At 29.1% G+C, this 20,103-nt stretch overlaps 1 protein-coding gene across 2 annotated transcripts in view; it reads right to left on the bottom strand.

Annotated features, from left to right (window-relative positions):
- LOC100197356 (TNF receptor-associated factor 6-A) overlaps positions 1-20,103 on the bottom strand; it is a 59,058-nt gene that overhangs the window by 22,773 nt on the left and 16,182 nt on the right. The window contains exons 5-6 of one of the 2 annotated variants that reach the window (XM_065811252.1): positions 16,425-16,499; positions 16,260-16,337 (exon numbers count right to left, since the gene is read on the bottom strand). The exons of the other annotated variant lie outside the window; for it this stretch is intronic. Coding sequence (XP_065667324.1) covers positions 16,260-16,337; positions 16,425-16,499 — 153 coding nt within the window. The remainder of the gene's footprint in view (positions 1-16,259; positions 16,338-16,424; positions 16,500-20,103) is intronic. 2 annotated transcript variants of the gene reach the window in all.

Here is a 20,103-nt window from a genome sequence, read left to right as displayed (position 1 = left end):
TATATATATATATATATATATATATATATATATATATATATATATATATATATATATATGTATATATATATATATATATATATATATATATATATATATATATATATATATATATATATATATATATATATATATATATATATTTACGGAACCGATTTTTGTGCCAAAATTCTGTTCCACGTTTTCTAAAGTCCGTCCAAAGTAAGTGTGGTAACAACGTGTTTTCTAGTCTTTTTTTTTAGAATTTGAAATCACTTTAGATAAGTTTTAAAAATTGAAATAATTATACTTTCTATTAGTGTTTTCTATTTTTGAAGTTACTTACATTTATATAAAGTTAATGGCTATCAAAATTTTTGATGTCGATCGTTCGTTAAATTCCTATCGAAGGAAGGTAGTGCGTACTATTAAAACTATTTGCGTTTGTTTTTATATCTATTTTCTAAGCTCTTGCCAAATTTTATTGCATTATTCGGATGCACACATACATTATTACAATGCACAAAAAAGGTACATAATTTCGGCAATTTTACGCCTCATGTGGTAGAGGGGGTCTATCAAAAACTTCATATAAAGTCCATACTTTAATTTCAAATTTGATTTAAATTTTAAATTAAATTTAAAAATTTTTGATTAAAAAGCCTAATTTATACTTAAGGTTCTAAAGTGTAATTTTAATCTAATTACAACATATTTGTAGTGTCCTTTAATAATGTTTACAAAAATTTAGTAAAGTTATTTTGTCAAATTATAACTTTACAATAAATACTAAGTATTTAATACTTAAGTACTCATTAGTTAAAGTTTTAATGTACATTAGATTACATTTTTTGTTTAATGCAACAGTTTGTTTAATGCAACAATGAAATAATATTTAGAATTAATATTATTATAATGTCTAAAATAATTAAAATGCCTAGTTTAATAAAATTATTAGGTTATTATAACAAGATAATGTTTTTTTAAAAATATTTTTCATAGTTGTTTCTTATATACATAAAATGTATTTGTTATATTTTGTATATATGTATAAATATAAATATATTTGTATTGTATACACACACATATATATTGTATGTATATGTGTGTGTGTGTGTGTGTGTGTGTGTGTGTGTGTGTGTGTGTGTGTGTGTGTGTGTGTGTGTGTGTATTGTATATTATGTGTTTCTATTGTAAATTATATATATTTTTATATATGTGTTGCTGTTTCTAATTAATTAAATTAATTCATAGTAAACTAAAAAAAAAAAAAAATGAAAACTTTGTTGTTGACTCACATTTGTTTGCAACAGGTATGTATTGTTTGTCTAGTGTTACAATTCTGCAATGGCTTGCAGTAGTCTAATGTTTAGTTATAATAAGTTTTTTAATTATAGTCCGACTTTTTTATATCTGCCTTTAGTTGAGAAATGAAAATATTCTTTAGGTTAAAGTACTTAAACTTTGTGAACATTATTTTATATTTACTATGATTTCAATACTTAATAAATATTTTCCCCCTAGCTATCACAAGTCCCAAAAAAAGTATTGAATTTTATGGTGCAGCCAAAAAGTTTTAATTGATAACTTCTCCTTGCCTGTTCAAACCAGTGAGTGTATGAATGGACACCTTTATTTTGTCTATGTTAGTTGCAAGGAATCAGCAACTAAAACTTATAATCAAGTCACTCAATATTTTAGAATCATAACATCAAAAAGTCAAATTGAAAATTTAGTAAATAAATCGAAAATCTGGGCAAAACATTTTTTCAGGATTAGTTATTATGAAATTTTTTTGGTTAAGGCAGTGTTTCATCTCCAACTCAAAGTGAACAATTAAGCTCAGCTTTTAGTGAAAATGTGTCAAATAGATATACTTCACGAGAGAATGTGACACCGAGGAGAAAAAAACTAAGAAGTAGATTGTCTTATCTATCTTCAAATTTAGCTAGTATTTGCACAAAACACTGAATCGAGATAGCTGAAGTGAAAGCAAAATTAAACACTATGCCATACAAATTAAAAGTTTTAAGGCAAAGTGTTAAAAGAAAAGAAGACATTATCAAAGGTTTAAGAGCAGAGGTTAGAGACTTAAAGAATAAACTACAAACATATTACTACAGCAGACAAATTTGAAATCTTATTGCGAAAAGTTAAGAAAAGTAACTCTCAAGCATAATGCTGCTATTAGTACAAATAAAAAGATTATTGCCAGCATAGAAAATGATATGACCTAGATGGAGGAGGGCAATATACTTAATACAAATACGTCAGATGATAAAACTTATCCATTGCAAATGGGAATGATAATTTAGAGCATGTTATTGTCTACTGTCCCAACAAGTAACATACCATTTCTTGTTGAGAAAATGGGCAATATTTAGGTGTTGTTTTTTCTAACATTCCTTACGGTATCACTGTTGAGCAAATGGCCCGTGAGCTTGGCAGTATTGCTGACCTGCAAGTAACAGAATGGGCTATTACTAATAATCACCTTATATTAGGGTTTGATGCAAAAACGCAAAAAGACGTTCATATCAATAGCATTCACCTAACATCAAAAAATGAATGCCAGGTTATTGCTATTGACCAATTACCAGGTGGGACAGCAGTTGATTATGCAAACCATATATGTAATGAAGTAGATCATATTGCTTTAGTTTATTCTAACTTTCATTTGCAACCCTTAGAAGAGTGTTGTAATTTGATTATCTCAAATATATCAAACACAATGTCCGATAGAGTTTCGGTTAACCATCTTACAATAAGAAAACTCGGTGCAATCTGGGCTAAAAATCTGAATGAGTTAAACTGCCATTTGCACCCTCTTGATACAATTGCTATTTCATGTCGTTCAGCATTAAAGTCTCTGGAAACTGAAACTTATCAATTACTTGGATATGATAGTATGGCAGTCAAAATTGTTTTAGCTATGAAATAGATAAGGTTTAAGGATGTGAAAGAGGACCCAAAAAGATTTGTAAATTTTTTAGAAAATAACAAACTTCCACAAAGTATCATTCTAAGGTATCGTGGTAACCGGCTTCACATTCTGTTCCATACTTGTTTCATTTTTATAAAATACTATACTCAAAAAAAAATAAAACAAAAGTGCATGCTTGCATTATTTGGAAAACTTCTTACAGGACCCTGGATGACTATGTTTTATGTATCATCCGAAAATGCAACTTTTGATCATGTTGGTGGTATCACTATAGTTAAAAAATTTTTGAAAACATTTAAAAGTTCAAAAAGTAATCTATTTACCAGAAAAATAGATTTCTTTGGAAATTTTCTCAAACCAAATACTTTACAATTGATATCAAAGACATGCACAATTGAGACCAGCTTATCGCCATGACTAAGGCTAGTCTTGTTGCAATAGAAGAGGTTTTAAATTGTCAGTACATGCAATATTTTGCCATTACTATTACAATGACACTTAAAGAGGAGACAGCAAGTGCAAGACTTCATAACATAGATAGTGAAGAGTTAATGGGAATGTTCATTGCTGCAAAAGCAAAAAATTATATATTTTGCAAATTAAGAACAAAAAAGAATAGGACAGTGGATTATCTTGAAAATCTCGGCAACTATTCAAGAGAAAGTGTTATTAGGTGGGCTATGCAGGAGGCAAGAAAAAAAAAGACTAAAAAGTCGCCTGCAACATGCTGAAATTAGGGCTGAGATTTCTTAAAGACAAACTGAAAAACGCAAAAAAAAAAAAGGATGAAAAAGAAAAACGAAATTTAGAGCAACATTTATCTATATTTACTATAAGTGAAGTTTTGAATTTACATAAAAACTTGTCAACAAAGCAAGCTGCTGATTTAAATGATGTTATGTTAGACAGAATTGTTGGCAGAAATCTCTGCCATCAATGGTATGACACTGAATCAAGAATGCTAAACATGTATGATGGCAGAGTTAAAAAACTTAAAAAAACGCAGACAGATATCATTTACTCTATATCATACTGGTCTAAAGATAAAACTGATTCTGAAGCTGTTGATTATTGCATGAAAAAAATACAGTTGGTTGCTGATATTGTATCAGGTGAGTAAATATTTTCGTAATTCAAATTAATTGCTGTATGTGAGCATATTAATTGTACGATAGCAAAGTATGCAACGCAAGGCATAAATTGGTGAAATATTGCTAATCTGGGTCATATCAATTTCATATTTTGAGCATTCGGAATTTTCAACAAGCGGAACATCCAAAATAAATGTACAGCAAGCACTGGAACCTGCATAATAAATGTACATCAATTAATGGAACTTGCAAAAGCAGTGTACAGAAAATAGTGGATTTTGTAAAATCAATGTATAGTGATTAGTGGAATTTGCAAAATAAATGTGCAGCGAGTAGTGGAACTTGCAAAATAAATGTAAAGGAAGTAGTGGAACTTTTAAAATAAATGTAAAGGAAATAGAGGAATTTGCAAAATAAATGTACAGCAAGTAGTGGAACACGCAATTTTTTTGATAGACGGCTCTGGCTTACGTTCATATCGTGTCTATTGTTAACAATGATTTATATTTAGTTTCATTATTGGAATTTAATATATTAATCATTAACTAAAAGCCAAGACTCAAATTAATTTAAATATTATTTCAAAACAGACAAAAAAATATGGTCTGCAGGGGACACTGGGCTCTTCGTATGAAAAGTCCAACTTGTAAGGTGGTAACGTGTAATGTGTTTTGTATTTCAATATATTATTTAAAGTCATTGCTTTTTTTCTTTTTCTTTTTTAAACAAAATTTTATATTAATTATTTTATGTTTTTTTAGGTTGGAGGGGGTGTGGACACGCCCTCTTCCCCCGAATCAATGAGTGTGCAGCTTTGTTTGTTGTAATGTTGTAAATAATAAATTTTATTTTGATGATTTTTAAAAAAACCTTTTAATCAAAATATTTATAATGAATCGTTTTTATTAAAAGGGTGTGTTAAATCATTACCCCACATACACCTTAACTCAGAAAATGAACCTCTCCTATTTGGTGGCAGTCTACAAGGAAATTTTAGCAGTTTATTGCATATGAAAATTAATAAATTTATTGAAAAATTGATCTTTTATGAGTAAAAGTTTCATTTTTTGATGGTAAAAGTTGCGGTTGGTTGCCCCCTCTAGCCCCTTGGACCTGCCCGGTTAGTAAGTACCTATATAAATTTGCAGGCTACTTTTACATCTATCTTTTGATACCAAGTTATAAGCATTTAAATAAGAATTGACAAAGTTATTAAACTTTTAGTTCATAAAAACATTTTTTTGACCACAGTTTCTTCAACAAATCCATATATCGAAAAAGCGGTACTAAAAACGACATAACTTTTATGGAATTGTTCAATTTTGATAATTTTTTCACTTTTACAATATTGAATTGAAGCTCTTTCTAATGATATATAACAACCAAGAATTTAATTAATTTAAAATTTTCATGGCACGTACCTATATTTATATATATGTATATATATATATATATATATATATATATATATATATATATATATATATATATATATATATATATATATATATATATATATATATATATATATATATATATATATATATATATATATATATATATATATATATATATATATATATATATATATGTTATATGTGTATTATGTATAAATTTATATATATATATATATATATATATATATATATATATATATATATATATTGATATATATATATATGTATTGATATATATATATATATATATATATATATATATATATATATATATATATATATATATATATATATACATGCATACATATATACATGCATACATATATGCAAAGATACATTAATCATTCATATATAAATAAATGATGATGTAGGTTAAGTTGTGTAAAATGACTTTAATGTTTTTTTATTTTATTGTTATTTGTGCTATTTTGTGCTTAAGTAGAAATTGTAAATGAGAACTTATAAGAGAAAAACTGAAAAAGGACTTTATCCAACAGCAGTGGTAATAGAGGCAGCAAACCATATTGATGGAAAAGAAATACCGATTAGAGCATCAGCAAAAAAGTATGGAATCCACTACTCAACTCTTTTCCGTTTCATCAATAAAGTAAAAAAAGCTAGTAATATGGGTATGCCGCTACCTATTCCTGGTTATCAAAAGTCACGCCAAGTTTTCAATTTAGAACAAGAAAAAGCTATTGCTTCAAATATATCAACAGCTTCTGATATTTATTATGGATTATCACCATATGAAGCACGAAAACTTCCATTTGAATGTGCTATAAAGTATAACCTTAATTTTCTAAAATCTTGGTTAAAACTTTCAATGGCTGGTCCTGACTGGATGAGAGGGTTTTTAAATCGACAGTCAGGATTGTCTATCAGAACTCCAGAAGCAACAAGTCTTGCACGAGCAACTAGTTTTAATAGTGCTAATGTAGGTGTATTTTTTCAAAAATTATCAGATGTTTTAGATAGAAATCATTTTTCTGCATCTAATATTTACAATGTTGATGAGACTGGTATCACCACTGTGCAAAAACCAAACAAGGTAATTGCTCGTAAAGGTATTAAGCAAGTTGGAGCATTAACATCTCAAGAACGGGGGACACTAGTGACAATGGTGTTAGCTGTAAATGCATGTGGCAATAGTGTGCCTCCAATGTTTCTATTGTACATTGTATCGTAATGGACCAAATGATTGCATTGGTGCTTCGAATGGGTCAGGGTGGATGAATGAAGAGTGCTTTGTTACTTACTTAAAGCACTTTATTCGGCATGTCAAGCCCAAAAAAGAAAGTCCTGTGCTATTACTTTTAGACAACCATCAGTCTCATTTATCTGTTCAATTAATAACATTGTGTAAAGATAATGGTATAGTTTTGCTTTTCTTTCCTCCTCATTGCTCACATAAGTTGCAACCTCTAGATAGATCTGTATTCGGACCATTCAAAAAATGCGTAGCTAATGCATAAGACTCATGGATGAAACAATGGCCAGGAAAAACAATGAGTATATATGATTTGCCAGGAATTGCAAAAATAGCCTTACAGCATTCTCTTACACAACAAAACATAACATCTGGTTTTAGAGTGGCAGGAATATTCCCATATGATAAGGATATATTTTCAGATGCAGGTTTTACTCCATCATTTGTTACTGATCGTCCAGCAACTCGACCTAAAGCAGGTATTGATAGTAGTACATCAACTTCAATCTCAGATGCAATTCCATCTCTGGCATCATTATAATTTTCCCCAGAGAATGTAAGACCTCTGCCAAAAGCACAACCTAGGAAAGAAATACTCACTAGATCAAAGAGAAAGTATGCAGCAATTCTTACAGATACTCCAGTAAAACAGCGACTTATGACTGAAAAAGAAGTTAGTTCTAAAAAAAGAAAGTTACTTCCACAGAGAAAGAGAAAAATACTTCCACATCAACAATCAAAAAGAAAAACATTAAAGGTGAATTAAAATGGAATTAATGTAATTTTTTGCATTAAAAAAATTGTTTTTTAAACAAAATGTTATTGTGTTTTTATATCCTAAAAACAGAAAAAAACAGAACTTAAATATCCTAAATACTCCTCTTGTCTTTTTTTAAACTTAACTGTTATTTATTTGACCAAGAGAACTTTTTTTTTTCAAAAACAGTATTTAGTTTACTAAACAAGTCAGGTATATGTGAAGTCTAGCATATTAAATGTATTGCAGCTCAAGGAAAATACTACTTTCTTTTATTCTAATTATAAATTTTTTGTTGCCAGATAGAAATTACAGATTGACTAGTAATTTTCTGTGAACTCTACAAGGCTTATTCTTTTAAAGTAATGTGTTGCCACTTGCCCCGTTCACTGTTGCAACTTGCCCCGACGCGGGGTAAGTTGCAACATTTTTTTTTTCATTTTTGTTTCACTATTGCGGAATAACTAAGTTTTATATTATATTTATCAATGTTGGATTAACATGTCACTAAGATCTATTTTATAACCATGAAAAAAAAATTTCAAAAATATTAAAGTTTAAGGAGATAAATGCAGTTTTTTTAATTTTGTTGCAACTAGCCCCGTTCTCCTCTAGTTGTAAGAAGTACGATGATAGTGTGATTCTGATTGTGAAGAAGAATGAGATAATAGTTTCAGAGAGATCAAATTGTGATCAGAAGAACATAAGGGTGAATGTGGAGAAACTGAGCACTGACTAGGATCAGAAACAAGACATAGGTCGAGTAGCGAAGGTATATGATTTAGGTTATCTGGAAAGCGAGCTGGAAAGTTGACTATTTGATTTTATATTAAGTTCAACAAAAGGCTTATATTATGTGCCATGAAAAATAGAAAAGTTACTATATCCATATTAAATAAATGCTTTTTTTTTATCAAGAGAAAATTTTTTGAAGGCGATACACTTGCAATCATGCCTTACTATGCTTATTATTAATAAATATATTATTCAAACTTTATTTTTGTTGTTTTAATCGATAAATGGAAAATGAGAGAAAAAGAAAAAAGAGAACACTTATTACAAAGGATATTGTAAAAACCATAGTAAAGTTAATTCTTAAAGAAATGAAGTTATAAGAAATTGCGGAAGAACTTGAAATATCAGTTTCTGCGACACGTTCTTTTTCTGATAAAACCTGTTAAAGACTTAGTGATGATGAAATTGTATCAGTAAAAAAGGCACAGCTCTTATGAGGAGACACTTAAATCTGAAATTTTATTGCAAATTGGGCACGATCCATCTCATACTTTAGCATCATTGAAAAACATTCTCATTGAAAGGAGTATTAATGCATCTTTACCAACAATATCTAAATATAAGTAGATGGAGTTCACTAAAAAATGACTTACACTAGTGCCAAAAGAAATGCAAAATGTTGACTTAAGACAAAGTTTTTGTAGGACTGTTAATTCAATTCCTGACAATAACTTAGTGTTTCTAAATAAAGCAGGCTTTAACTTACATACTTCTAAGCAATATGGCTATTTTATAAAAAATAAAGAACATTTTGTTACAGTCCCAGCAAATCGTGGAAAGAATGTAAGTCTAATGGCTGCTATAAATGTTAATGGTATTCTTTAAGATAGTGTATGATGCCTATTATGGTGATTTTTTTTGTGATTTTATAACCAACAATTTAAGGACCATATTTTCAAAGGAGTCCCTATTCCTAGAATAATTGTGCAATATCCTCATTTCGGGGATATTTGTGCATTCCAAACGAATCCCCATTGAATAATTGCGCACTTCATCGGCAAAGAAATGTAATTGATTTGCTTGGCCAATCCAATGTTTCAGTTTACTTTTTGCCGCCTCATTCACTGCAATTGAACCTGATCGAGGAATACTTTAGTTGTCTTAAAGTTAATTATACTTCTATAAGGTCGTTTCCAAAAACTACCAATGAAGTTAAGGCTACCTTAAATTCGGTTATACCAATAATTGCCATTGAATTTTGTGGTTGGTTTTGTAATATGAGAAGATTTTGAAAGCTATAGCAAGGCAAGAATTTTATTAGAGTGTATGCTTTGCTATTTACATAATATCTTTAAATATAATGAGTTAAAGTTATTTATAAAAAATACATTTTATTCTTTAGAAATTTATGAGTAACTTTACATATCACAAATGCCTATTATATCAACTAAAATGTTTTAAATTTTCTTAAAAATTGTTTTATATATGCGAAATATATTTTGCATATATAAATATATAATCCTTGTAATATTAATAAATAGTTAATATAGTCTTTTTCTGTTGTTTTTTATTTGACTGTTGGATAAGTTTTTTTTTTAACTTTGAGACTTGAGGAAAAATATTTTTTTATGTAGCTGTAAATGATAAACAACACTCTCTGTGATTTTGAACCATTGTATATTTACCAGGTAAAAGGTCAAATATTTGAGGCCATGCTTTTGTCACGGTTTCATTACGCAGCATAGTTTTTATCTTTTCTGTTGCAATAAATTCAATTTTTATTAAAAGTTTATACTTTGAATTGGTTATTGTACATTTACAGTGACATACTTCGACTGAATTAAATAGAGATAGGCGCATTGTATAAATTTTCACTTTTATACTTAACGTTAGTATAATTACAATATTTTGAGGTTTAAAGGTGACTGGTAAGGGGTTGCCATCATGATAAGTGTCTAGCAATAGATAGTATGAATTGTAATGCTACTCTGAAGAAAATCATAAGAAAGTTACGCTTTGCTGTTTAACGTATTTTAGCCGGTATTTTAAACAATTTTCGTACCTGTTACCAGAATTTAAATAACATTAAATGAATACTACTCTAGCATACATAGGGGAGAGTGGGGAGAAGTGGGACGCGGGAGAAGTGGGACACCCCTATAATTTTATATCGCAGCAGCCCTAATTACTGTTATTTAATGTAAACGTATAGATTTCATGTGGTCTTTTTAGTAGACATCATTTCTCCTCTCTGCGCGCGGTGAAAACCCTTTTTTTTGAAAGTACCCCAAAAAAGTACTTTTCCTGACAGTCTAGTAACTCATGTATGTATTTATTTTTGACTGTAGTTGCACTTTTTTTCTATTTTACAGGGAAATGCACTTATCATCTAACATTTAATAATTAAATTTGTATTTCAGCTTTAACTGTGTGGCTGTAATTTTAGTTTTATTTCGTCTTCCCTACATAGGGGTGAAGTGGGACAAAGAAAAAAGCCGCTGTCCCACTTCTCCTTTAGCAACGATTTTTTATAGTTTTCAAAATAAAAATATTGAGACGTTTTATTGAAATATTTAAGTTCAGTTTTAGTTCTTATTCAGTTGATTTAAAACAAAATTTGGAAAGAGAGATCTTCATTAAAGATAAATTTGATTTGATTCATCATTATTGTTTGGAGCAAATTTAGAATTCTTTTTACATCAATAGTTTGAAAGCATTTGGAAAGCAAAAGGCATGCATAAAATTTTTTTAATCAATAATAATAGTCTGATATAAGATATAGTAATAACAGTGACCTTAATACCATAAAAAATAAGTATTTTTTATAAAACCTAATTTCTTTTAAATTTCAGGTCATGCCTAGAGTTTATAACAGAAAAAGTGAATCTCCGCATGTTTCAGAAAACTTTTTGAAAGTTGCTGTAGCCGAAGTGGAAAATGGGATAAGCCTTAGAGAAGCAGCATATTCGGCTGGCATTTCTAAGTCTGCACTTCATAGGTGTATAAAAAAAAGTGTCAATACCCAGCTGCTAATCTTCAACCAAATTATAAACATTCTATAATTTTCTCTGTTGCACAAGAAGAAACACTGAGCACTTATCTAAAGTCATGTTCTGATATGTTATATGGCCTTACACCAGTTCAAGTAAGAGCTCTAGCTTTTGAAATGGCTCAAGCAAACAAAATAAAATGTCCCTTGCGTTGGATAGAGCAAAAAAAGGCTGGTCGAGATTGGTTAACAGGATTTTTAAAAAGAAACCCAAAACTATCTGTTAAAAAACCAGAGGCAACTTCAATTGCAAGAGCATCCGCATTTAATCGGTATACTATTGATATTTTCTTTAACAAATTACAAGAAGGTATATAGTCTAAAGCAACATTATTTAAAATTTTTAATCTTGATGAGACAGGTTTTACTACTGTGCAAAAAACTCCTTGTGTCATTGCATCAAAGGGATCGAAGCAAGTTGGGCAAATAAGATCTAGAGAAAGAGGTGAATTAGTAACAGTGTGTTGCATTGTCTCCGCAGCTGGTGTAGCAATACCCCCTGTTATTGTTTTTCCAAGAAAATTATTTAGAAACTCACTAATGAGAGGAGCACCAGAAGGTTCTATTGGATTAGCCAATCAATCTGGATGGATGAATGCTGAAATATTTATAGATGTTTTAAAACATTTTGTTAAGTTTGTTCGCCCAATAGCCAATCACAAAGTTTTATTGATTATAGATAATCATGAAAGCCACCTTTCACTACAGTCACTTTAATATGCAAAAGAGAACCATGTTTGTATGATGACTTTGCCACCACATACTTCACATAAGACACAACCTTTAGATAGGTCTGTTTTTGGTCCAATAAAAACATACTTTAATAAAGCTGCCAATAGCTGGATGCTTAGCAATCCAGGGCAAGCCATTACAATTTATGAGATGGCCAGTCTCATTCGACAAGCATGGGAAAAATCTTCCACACCAACAAATATTATGTCAGGATTTCGCGTGACAGGAATTTAGCCTTATGATAGACATGTATATGGGGATGATATTTTTTTACCATCAGTTGTAACAGATAGAGATGTGCCTCAAAAACCATGCAGTCAAGGCTCGTGTGAGAAATCGATTACAACTGCTACTCCTTCAAATATCTCAGGTTTGGATGTGCAACATGAAACAGTTGTTACAGATAAAGATGTGCCTCAAGAACCATGCAACGAAGGTTCATGCGAGAAATATAATACAAGTGCTATTCTTTCAGATATATCAGGTTTGGGTGTGCAACATGAAGCAGTAAAAGAAAACTTAACTGTATTTTCTCCTGAGATTGTACGAGGTTATCCAACGGTAATTTAAACTAAATATTCTTAGTTTAGGTTTCTTTTAATTCTATAATTATATAATACTATAATATATATTTTGCAGGCACCTTCTCGTAAGATTTTAAGACGTGGACGTAAAAAGGGAAAGTGTATGATACCCACATCAACATCAGAGATTTTAAGAATAAAAAATGAAGTATTAAACAAACAAAAAGGTAAAAAAATTGTCCTTCTAAAATCCAAAAATGTGAGGAAAAACATTTTACGGAAATCGAACAGTGACCTTGATGTTGATTTCAACAAAATAACAAATGATTTTTCTGCTAATTGTTCTCACTAGAGTTTGAAGAAGAATTGGAAACAGTTTCTTTTAGCGTTATTCAAAATGTGAGTGTCAGTGATTATGTTCTTTGCGAGGTTTGTAGTAAAAACACCATTTCTTATTATGTAGGCATAGTGCAGAAAGAAATAGACTCAAATTTTGATGTTGAGGTCAGCTTCCTGAAATGCCAGAATAAAAAAACTTCTAAATTTGTCAAACCTAGAATTAATGACGTTCCTAGTGTGAATATTGATGATATAAAAGCAGTCCTGCCTCAACCGCTTGCTGGAACAACATCAAAAACAAAAGCTGAAATCATTTTCCAAGTGAACTTTGGCATCTTAAATGTAAAATAACTTTTTTCTTTTTTTAACAAAGAAATTTTAATTCTTAAAATGCAATCTTAATTTGATTGAAAAAGGCATTGATAATTTGATTTTTTTTTCTATTTTTATCTCTCCAAGGGGGCCACTTCAGTCGAGGAGGCTACGCATTTTTAAATATTTTTTTTTTATTGTGGTTACAACCCTCTCTCAACCCTTTAACTCGGAAACACGAACCTTTACAAACAAGGCCCGCTGCGCGAAGAAACTAAGTTGAGCGTGGTACTTCCAGAGACGTCAGGGTGGCCACAGCTCCTCTAAAATTCTCTAATGTCCTTTTTTTTCAAAAACCTCCTCTAAAATTCTTTATTATCCTCTAAGAAGTTAAAAATGTGATCAAATCTCCTCTCTAACTCCTCTTTTTTATTTTTTTATTTCTTGATGGTAGTATCTGAAATAAGGATTGGGTCGTAAAAAATTATTTTTAGCGAATCCGTGTCATCTAACATAAAAAATGACATTGTTGACCCTTGTCCAAAACCCAGTTATGTGGAAACATGGACGTTAACCCATGTTTCCACATAACTGGGTTCCATAATCTACACTTGTCCCACTTCTCCCACACTTGTCCCACTTTACCCCAATAGCAGGGTTCCTTTTAAACCAAGAAATATATACTTTATTAAAACATTCTGTCAATTATAGGGGGTGGATTCGGTGCCCCAAAAACTGCTTTATTTGTTAAGACTAGTTTGGTTCAGTTCATACATCAAATAAAAAAGATATTGCAATAACCCTGAAAAAAAAATTCCTGTCCTTCTTCTCCCCGCTCTTCCCTACATCAAAATTAAAATAATCCTGAGCTGGTGTAAAATCGAAACTCTGTAATATACAGTGATTTATCAAAACCGTGTTGAACGAAACTATATTGAGGTTGTGCATTATTTGTGAAATTCGAAGAAAACTGTTAAAATGATTTCATATGATGAATTTTAGTACTGATTTTTATTAAAAATGGATGCTGATTTTGTATTAATTTTGTCATAACAGGCTAAAGCTTCTCTTCACTCCTCTAAAGGATCTGTCAAAAGCGATATAATTCTCCAAACTTTTAAATTCGAATCAAGAACCGATAAGATACTGGTAATTCAAATCAGGCACCGATAAGATACTCATAATTGTTTCGCCTTAATTGCAAGTGAAAATATTTAGTTATTTGATTATATAGTTATGATTACTTCGTTTAATGTTCTTCAAACAGTTCTTGTACATCATCAATGTTCCTATCTAAAAACCCATCCTCATCATTCAAGTCTTAATTTTTTTTTTAATCCTACTACCATACTACAAGAGCATGTTCCATTTTATATTAAATATTTGTTTCTTGCTTTTATCAGACATTATTTTAATTTTGTATGCAATAATAATATTTGAAATTATTTTTAAATTTTATTCATTTTGTTTTTTACCTTGAACTAAAATAATTATACACTACTTTCAGTCGTTCTAAAGCACTAATCCATGCAATTTTTCCTTTTTAGAATGATTTCATATGATGAATTTTAGTATTGATTTTTATTAAAAATGGCTTTTATTAAAATCATAACAGGTTAAGACTCCTCTTCGCTCCTCTAAAGGATCTGTCAAAAGCGATATAATTTTCCAAATCTTTAAATTAGAACCAAGAACCAATATGATACTGGTAATTCAAATCAAAAATTCAAAAAGTGAAAATATGGAGTTATTTGATTATATACACGTTTAATATTCTTCAAACGGTTTCATTTTATATTAAATATTTGTTTCTTGCTTTTAAGAGACATTATTTTAATTTAGTATGCAATAACAATATTTAAAACTATTTTTAAATTTTATTCATTTAGTTTTTTACATTGCACTAAAATAATTATACACTACTTTCAGCCGTTCTGAAGCACTAATCCATGCAAGTTTCTATAATTTATGAACATCAATTTTTGAATGAAACTTTAGATTTGTTTATCAATTTGATTTTTTAACAAAAAAAAAAACTAAAACCTTGACGAAACCTGATTAAAGAGGAGTATTGCTCAAAGTTGAGGTGAGGGAACGTTTAAGATTGTCACCGTAATATTTTGCTGATTCTTTGTTAATGACTTTTAAACATTTCTAAATTCTAATAATTTAAACCGGACATTCTGATTAATTAAATTCCAAACATTCCAACCCATCCAACTATTGTCAGATCGGTTTTCTTTCTGTTATAAGCAAGGTCTTTGAGTCTTTGATCAACAAAATTTTAACCTCCAATCTTGAGTCAAATAACTTACTGTCAGACAATCAATACGGTTTTGTTCTTCTTGCTGACTTTTATCGATGCATTAGATGGAGGCAGTGAGACAAAAGCTATTGCTTTTGGCATATCAAAAGCTTTTGATAAAATTTGACATACCTTGAAGGTCAACACTCTTTGTCATTTCCAGTTATTCCTGAGGTACCTCGACATTCTATTCTTGGTCCTGCTTTGTTTCTTATCTAAATTAATTATTTTCCTGACAACCTTATAATTGCTTTTTTTGCTGATGACTAAATATTATACTCCCGTCTTTACAAAAAGTCTTTTCTTTTCAACTGCTTAGAACAGGCAGTCAAATATTTAATCTGACCTCATCTCTGTTACTGATTGGGGCTTGTAGGGCTTGTGAGTTTTAACTCCAAAAAAATTCAGTTATTTACTGCAAACAACTATCGCAATACTGCCAACATTTTTATATTGATGAATGGCTTCCCTCTCAGTAAATCCTCTTCTTTACGTCTTCTTGGACGATCGTTGACCACTGACCTCTTATGGAAACTACATATACAATTGGTTGCTAAGTAAACATTTTCTAAGGTCGCTTCTCTTTATCGTTATTGTCATAATCTTACACTCTGCATGGTTTTAAAACTTTTATTTGTCTAGTTTTTTCCCCGCATTAAACCCTTTGGAACTCTCTCCCATCTTCATGCTTTCTTGACTAACTTTTTTTATTCAACCGTTTTCTTGATCTGTATTCTTTATTTTCTAGTAACTCTTAACTTAATAGTGGCTGCCTCCAGCTTTGTTGGGAGTGAATAAGAATTTAAAAAAACAAACATTATTTACCTTGAAATTGCATCCAATGTTTGAGTATTGACAAGGAATAATTGTATTAGCACAAATATCAGTGATATGAGACGACATCTATGAGTAGATATGAAAATTAATTTACTTACTAAATGTAACACAAATTCTTTTATATAAAACTGTTTCTTTGATTAATAATCAAACCTCTTTACGTAACATTTTCATGCCACATCGATTTAAACAATAAAGTGGTTGACATTCACAAATTTCCACATGATTCTAATTGTAAATTTAAAAGAAAATTTAGTTTAGACAATGATTTGGTTAAAAATAACTTTTTTTTATCGCATCAATAAACATTATCATCACAATCATCATCATCATCATCATTATCATCACCACAACATAGATAATAATAATCATCATTAAGAGCATATGTTTCCTTACTATGGACTTTTAGAAATAAAACATTTTAGAATCAAAAAAACTGTTAATTACATAAGTTTTGCGCCAGATTATTTTTGCCTTGTTCTTAATGCACATGTTTGGAAAAAATAGGACCTTTTAAGGTGGTACACAAAAAAAACAGTAGACAGTTTTAATGAAATATTAAAAAAAAAGTGTTAAAATTATGCAGCAATGTTATCAGTACAAGAAAAAAAATTATAAAAAATTTTCCCAAAATGGTGGAAAAGCAGGATAAAAAAGTATTTAGTTCTTTTCAAAACAAGTTATCTTGATTTAGAATTTAGAATCATAAATCAAATTTTGCATATTTGTTGATGACATTATACTACTCCATTTTTTTCTTTTCTTTTTTTACAACTTCAATATATTTACACTTCATTAAGTTACAGTTCTATGACATAATATAATGCAACGTATAAAATATATAACATAACATAAGAACACATAATTTAACAAGTTTAACATTAAATTAATAAATAATTTTTCTTATCATAAAAACTAACAGTGTTTTTTTTTAAATAAAAGCTTTTATTTCTTCAAATATTAACATTTTGTTGTTAAGGAAACTCATAGAAGATTATGAAGTCTGCTTATCGAGTATCTCTTTATATAAAATTAGATAAAATCTAATTAATTTTTATATATAGCTGAAAGTGGTTAAACAATATACAGTCAGTGGTAGACATGAATAATTTAGTAGTAGAGTATTTTGATAGATGTTGATTTGTTAAACATTTAGTGCAATATAGATTTTAGTAAGGGTTTTGATATTTTAAATGTGGCCCACCACATTTTTGAAATATATTTTTTTATTTTTTGTTTAAAAAAATCTATTTTAATATTTAATTTTTATGTTTTAGTTTTTCAGTGATTTTGTTTAACTTTTACACTTTTATGAAACTCAGTTCAATATAAAAAAATTCCTCTTTTGGTCAATCACATCAAAGCCTTATCTAAACTTATAAAACTATATTATATAAATTTGACTAATAAATAATGTATATTAGCCTTTACTATGTTGCTTTTACTATCTTATTACTTCATATATATATATATATATATATATATATATATATATATATATATATATATATATATATATATATATATATATATATATATATATATATATATATATATATATATATATATATATATATATATATATATATATATATATATATGTATATATATATATATGTATATATATATATATATATATATATATATATATATATTTATATATATATATATATATATATATATATATATATATATATATATATATATATATATATATATACAGCATACTCAAGGTGAGGTCTGACAAGGTATGTGTACAGTCTCTTCCAAACATGAGTGTTTTTATAGATAAAAGATTTTTTTAGTTGACCGAGAACAGAGTTAACTTTAAATAACATTTTATTTCAATGTGAGTGTCCCATTTAAGGTTGTGTGAAATGCAAATGTCAAGATCTCTTTCGTTGTAAGAGGAATCAAGAAGCTGCATCCCTAGCTGAGTCAAGGTATAGTATTGGTGATTAGAGTTTTTACTTTTGTTAAAATAAACGATAACAACATTTTGCAGTTAAAACATAAGCGCCAGGTTAGAGTCCAAGATGTGATGTGATTTATATCCATCTAGAGCAAAGCTGGGCTCTCAGGAGTCAAGTTGGTGGAAATAACTTTGAATTAAATTTATAAATGAATAAAGTACCAAAAACTATAAAACACAAAAAAACCATCATCACCAGGTTCTCTAAACCTATCATTCACTAATATTCGTGGTCTTCAAAGTAACTTTTCTTCTGTTGAATCTTATCTCTTGCAAAGTTCACCAGACCTAGTCGCTCTTTGAGACTAATATTAGTTCGGCTGTCTCATCTTGCGATCTTAGTGTTGATGGTAATCTTCCTTTAACTAGTAAAGACTCCAATAGTCACATGCTTTGCCTGGGCATTTACATTCGTAAGAATTCACTTGTTTGCGTGCATTGAAAATATGCGAATAAACAATTGCAGTCAATACTGTTTTAAATTTCCTCCAGTTTTTCATTAAACTTAAAAACTCGTATGCAACTTTGTTCTTAAATTCATTGCATGAAGGAGTGTGGTGTAATACACGAATCAGAAGTAAAAATTGATCTGCTGGCTACGAAGAATATCTTCCTATTACAACTTCCACAACTTGATCATTTGATGTTTATTGTGTATCACCGATTATCTGCAACATTTTGACTTTATCTTTAACAAAACCTGCCAGTTGCTTCCACATACTCATTCTTTTACTTGAATATTTCATAAAAAAAGCTGTTGCTGTTTGAATATTTCATAAAAACAGCTTGTTCCAGTAACCCAAAGATGTCCTTAGACTGAATAGTGAAACTTTTTGAATCAGTCATCAGCAGGTTATTATGCGTGTATATAATGCATACTTATTCTATAAAGCCCTGAGCTCATATAAAATATATACAAACAACTCAATCTAAACAAAAAATGTTTTTTGTAATAAATTAAGTTTTTAGTCTCTTACTCAAGATAAATTACTAATTAATAATAATAATAAAAGACTGTTTTATGTTGTTGTTTTTTTAAAATAACTACCATACTTTTTGTATTGTCTTTGTAAAATTAATGCATATAAACAATAAACAAATATTGTTACTTTGTATTTTTATGTGTGTATATATATATAATATATATATATATATATATATATATATATATATATATATATATATATATATATATATATATACAACCCGTAGATGTTGTCCAAAAGTTTTTCCATATTTTGTTGACAAAAAGTAAAAATTAAAATGCAAGACCAGAATTATTTTTTTTTATTAATTGATAGAATGCCTGCCCCAACCACACCCTCAGTCGATGTAGTAACACTCCCTTGCGGGTCAGGCTAAAAGATAGTAGATGTAGCAGCACTCCCTTTTGGGTCAGGCTATTTGTCAGTCGATGTAGCAGCACTCCCTTGCGAGTCAAGCTATTTGTCAGTCGATATAGCAGCACTCCCTTGCGAGTCAGGCTATAAGATAGTCGATGTAGCAACACTCCGCGCATGATTTACAGTAAAAAAAAATTAAAATAAAAACATTTTATTAAAAAACTAAAAATAAAAACATTTTATTATAAAAACAAAAATAAAAACATTGTTTATATTGTTAAAAACATTGAGAATGTTTTTAAAAAATTCTGGTCAATTAAATTTGCGTTTTTGTGTTTTTTTTTAAAAACGATTTATTTGTAAATAAATTAATGGTTTTTACTTTCGTCCAAATGTTGTTTCACGCAAATGTTGGACGAAAGTCAAAAGTAATTAAAAGTGACGTATGTGTTGGCGTAAGAATCACTTTTTTCCTTCCGCTCTTCTTAAAGACAACAAGCTATAGATCTATATATAT

This window comes from Hydra vulgaris, chromosome 12 (genome assembly GCF_038396675.1).
Source record: "Hydra vulgaris chromosome 12, alternate assembly HydraT2T_AEP".
Classification (NCBI taxonomy): Eukaryota; Metazoa; Cnidaria; class Hydrozoa; order Anthoathecata; family Hydridae; genus Hydra; species Hydra vulgaris.
Note: the sequence above shows the minus strand (reverse complement) of the source record. Positions and strands in the feature narration are given on the sequence as shown.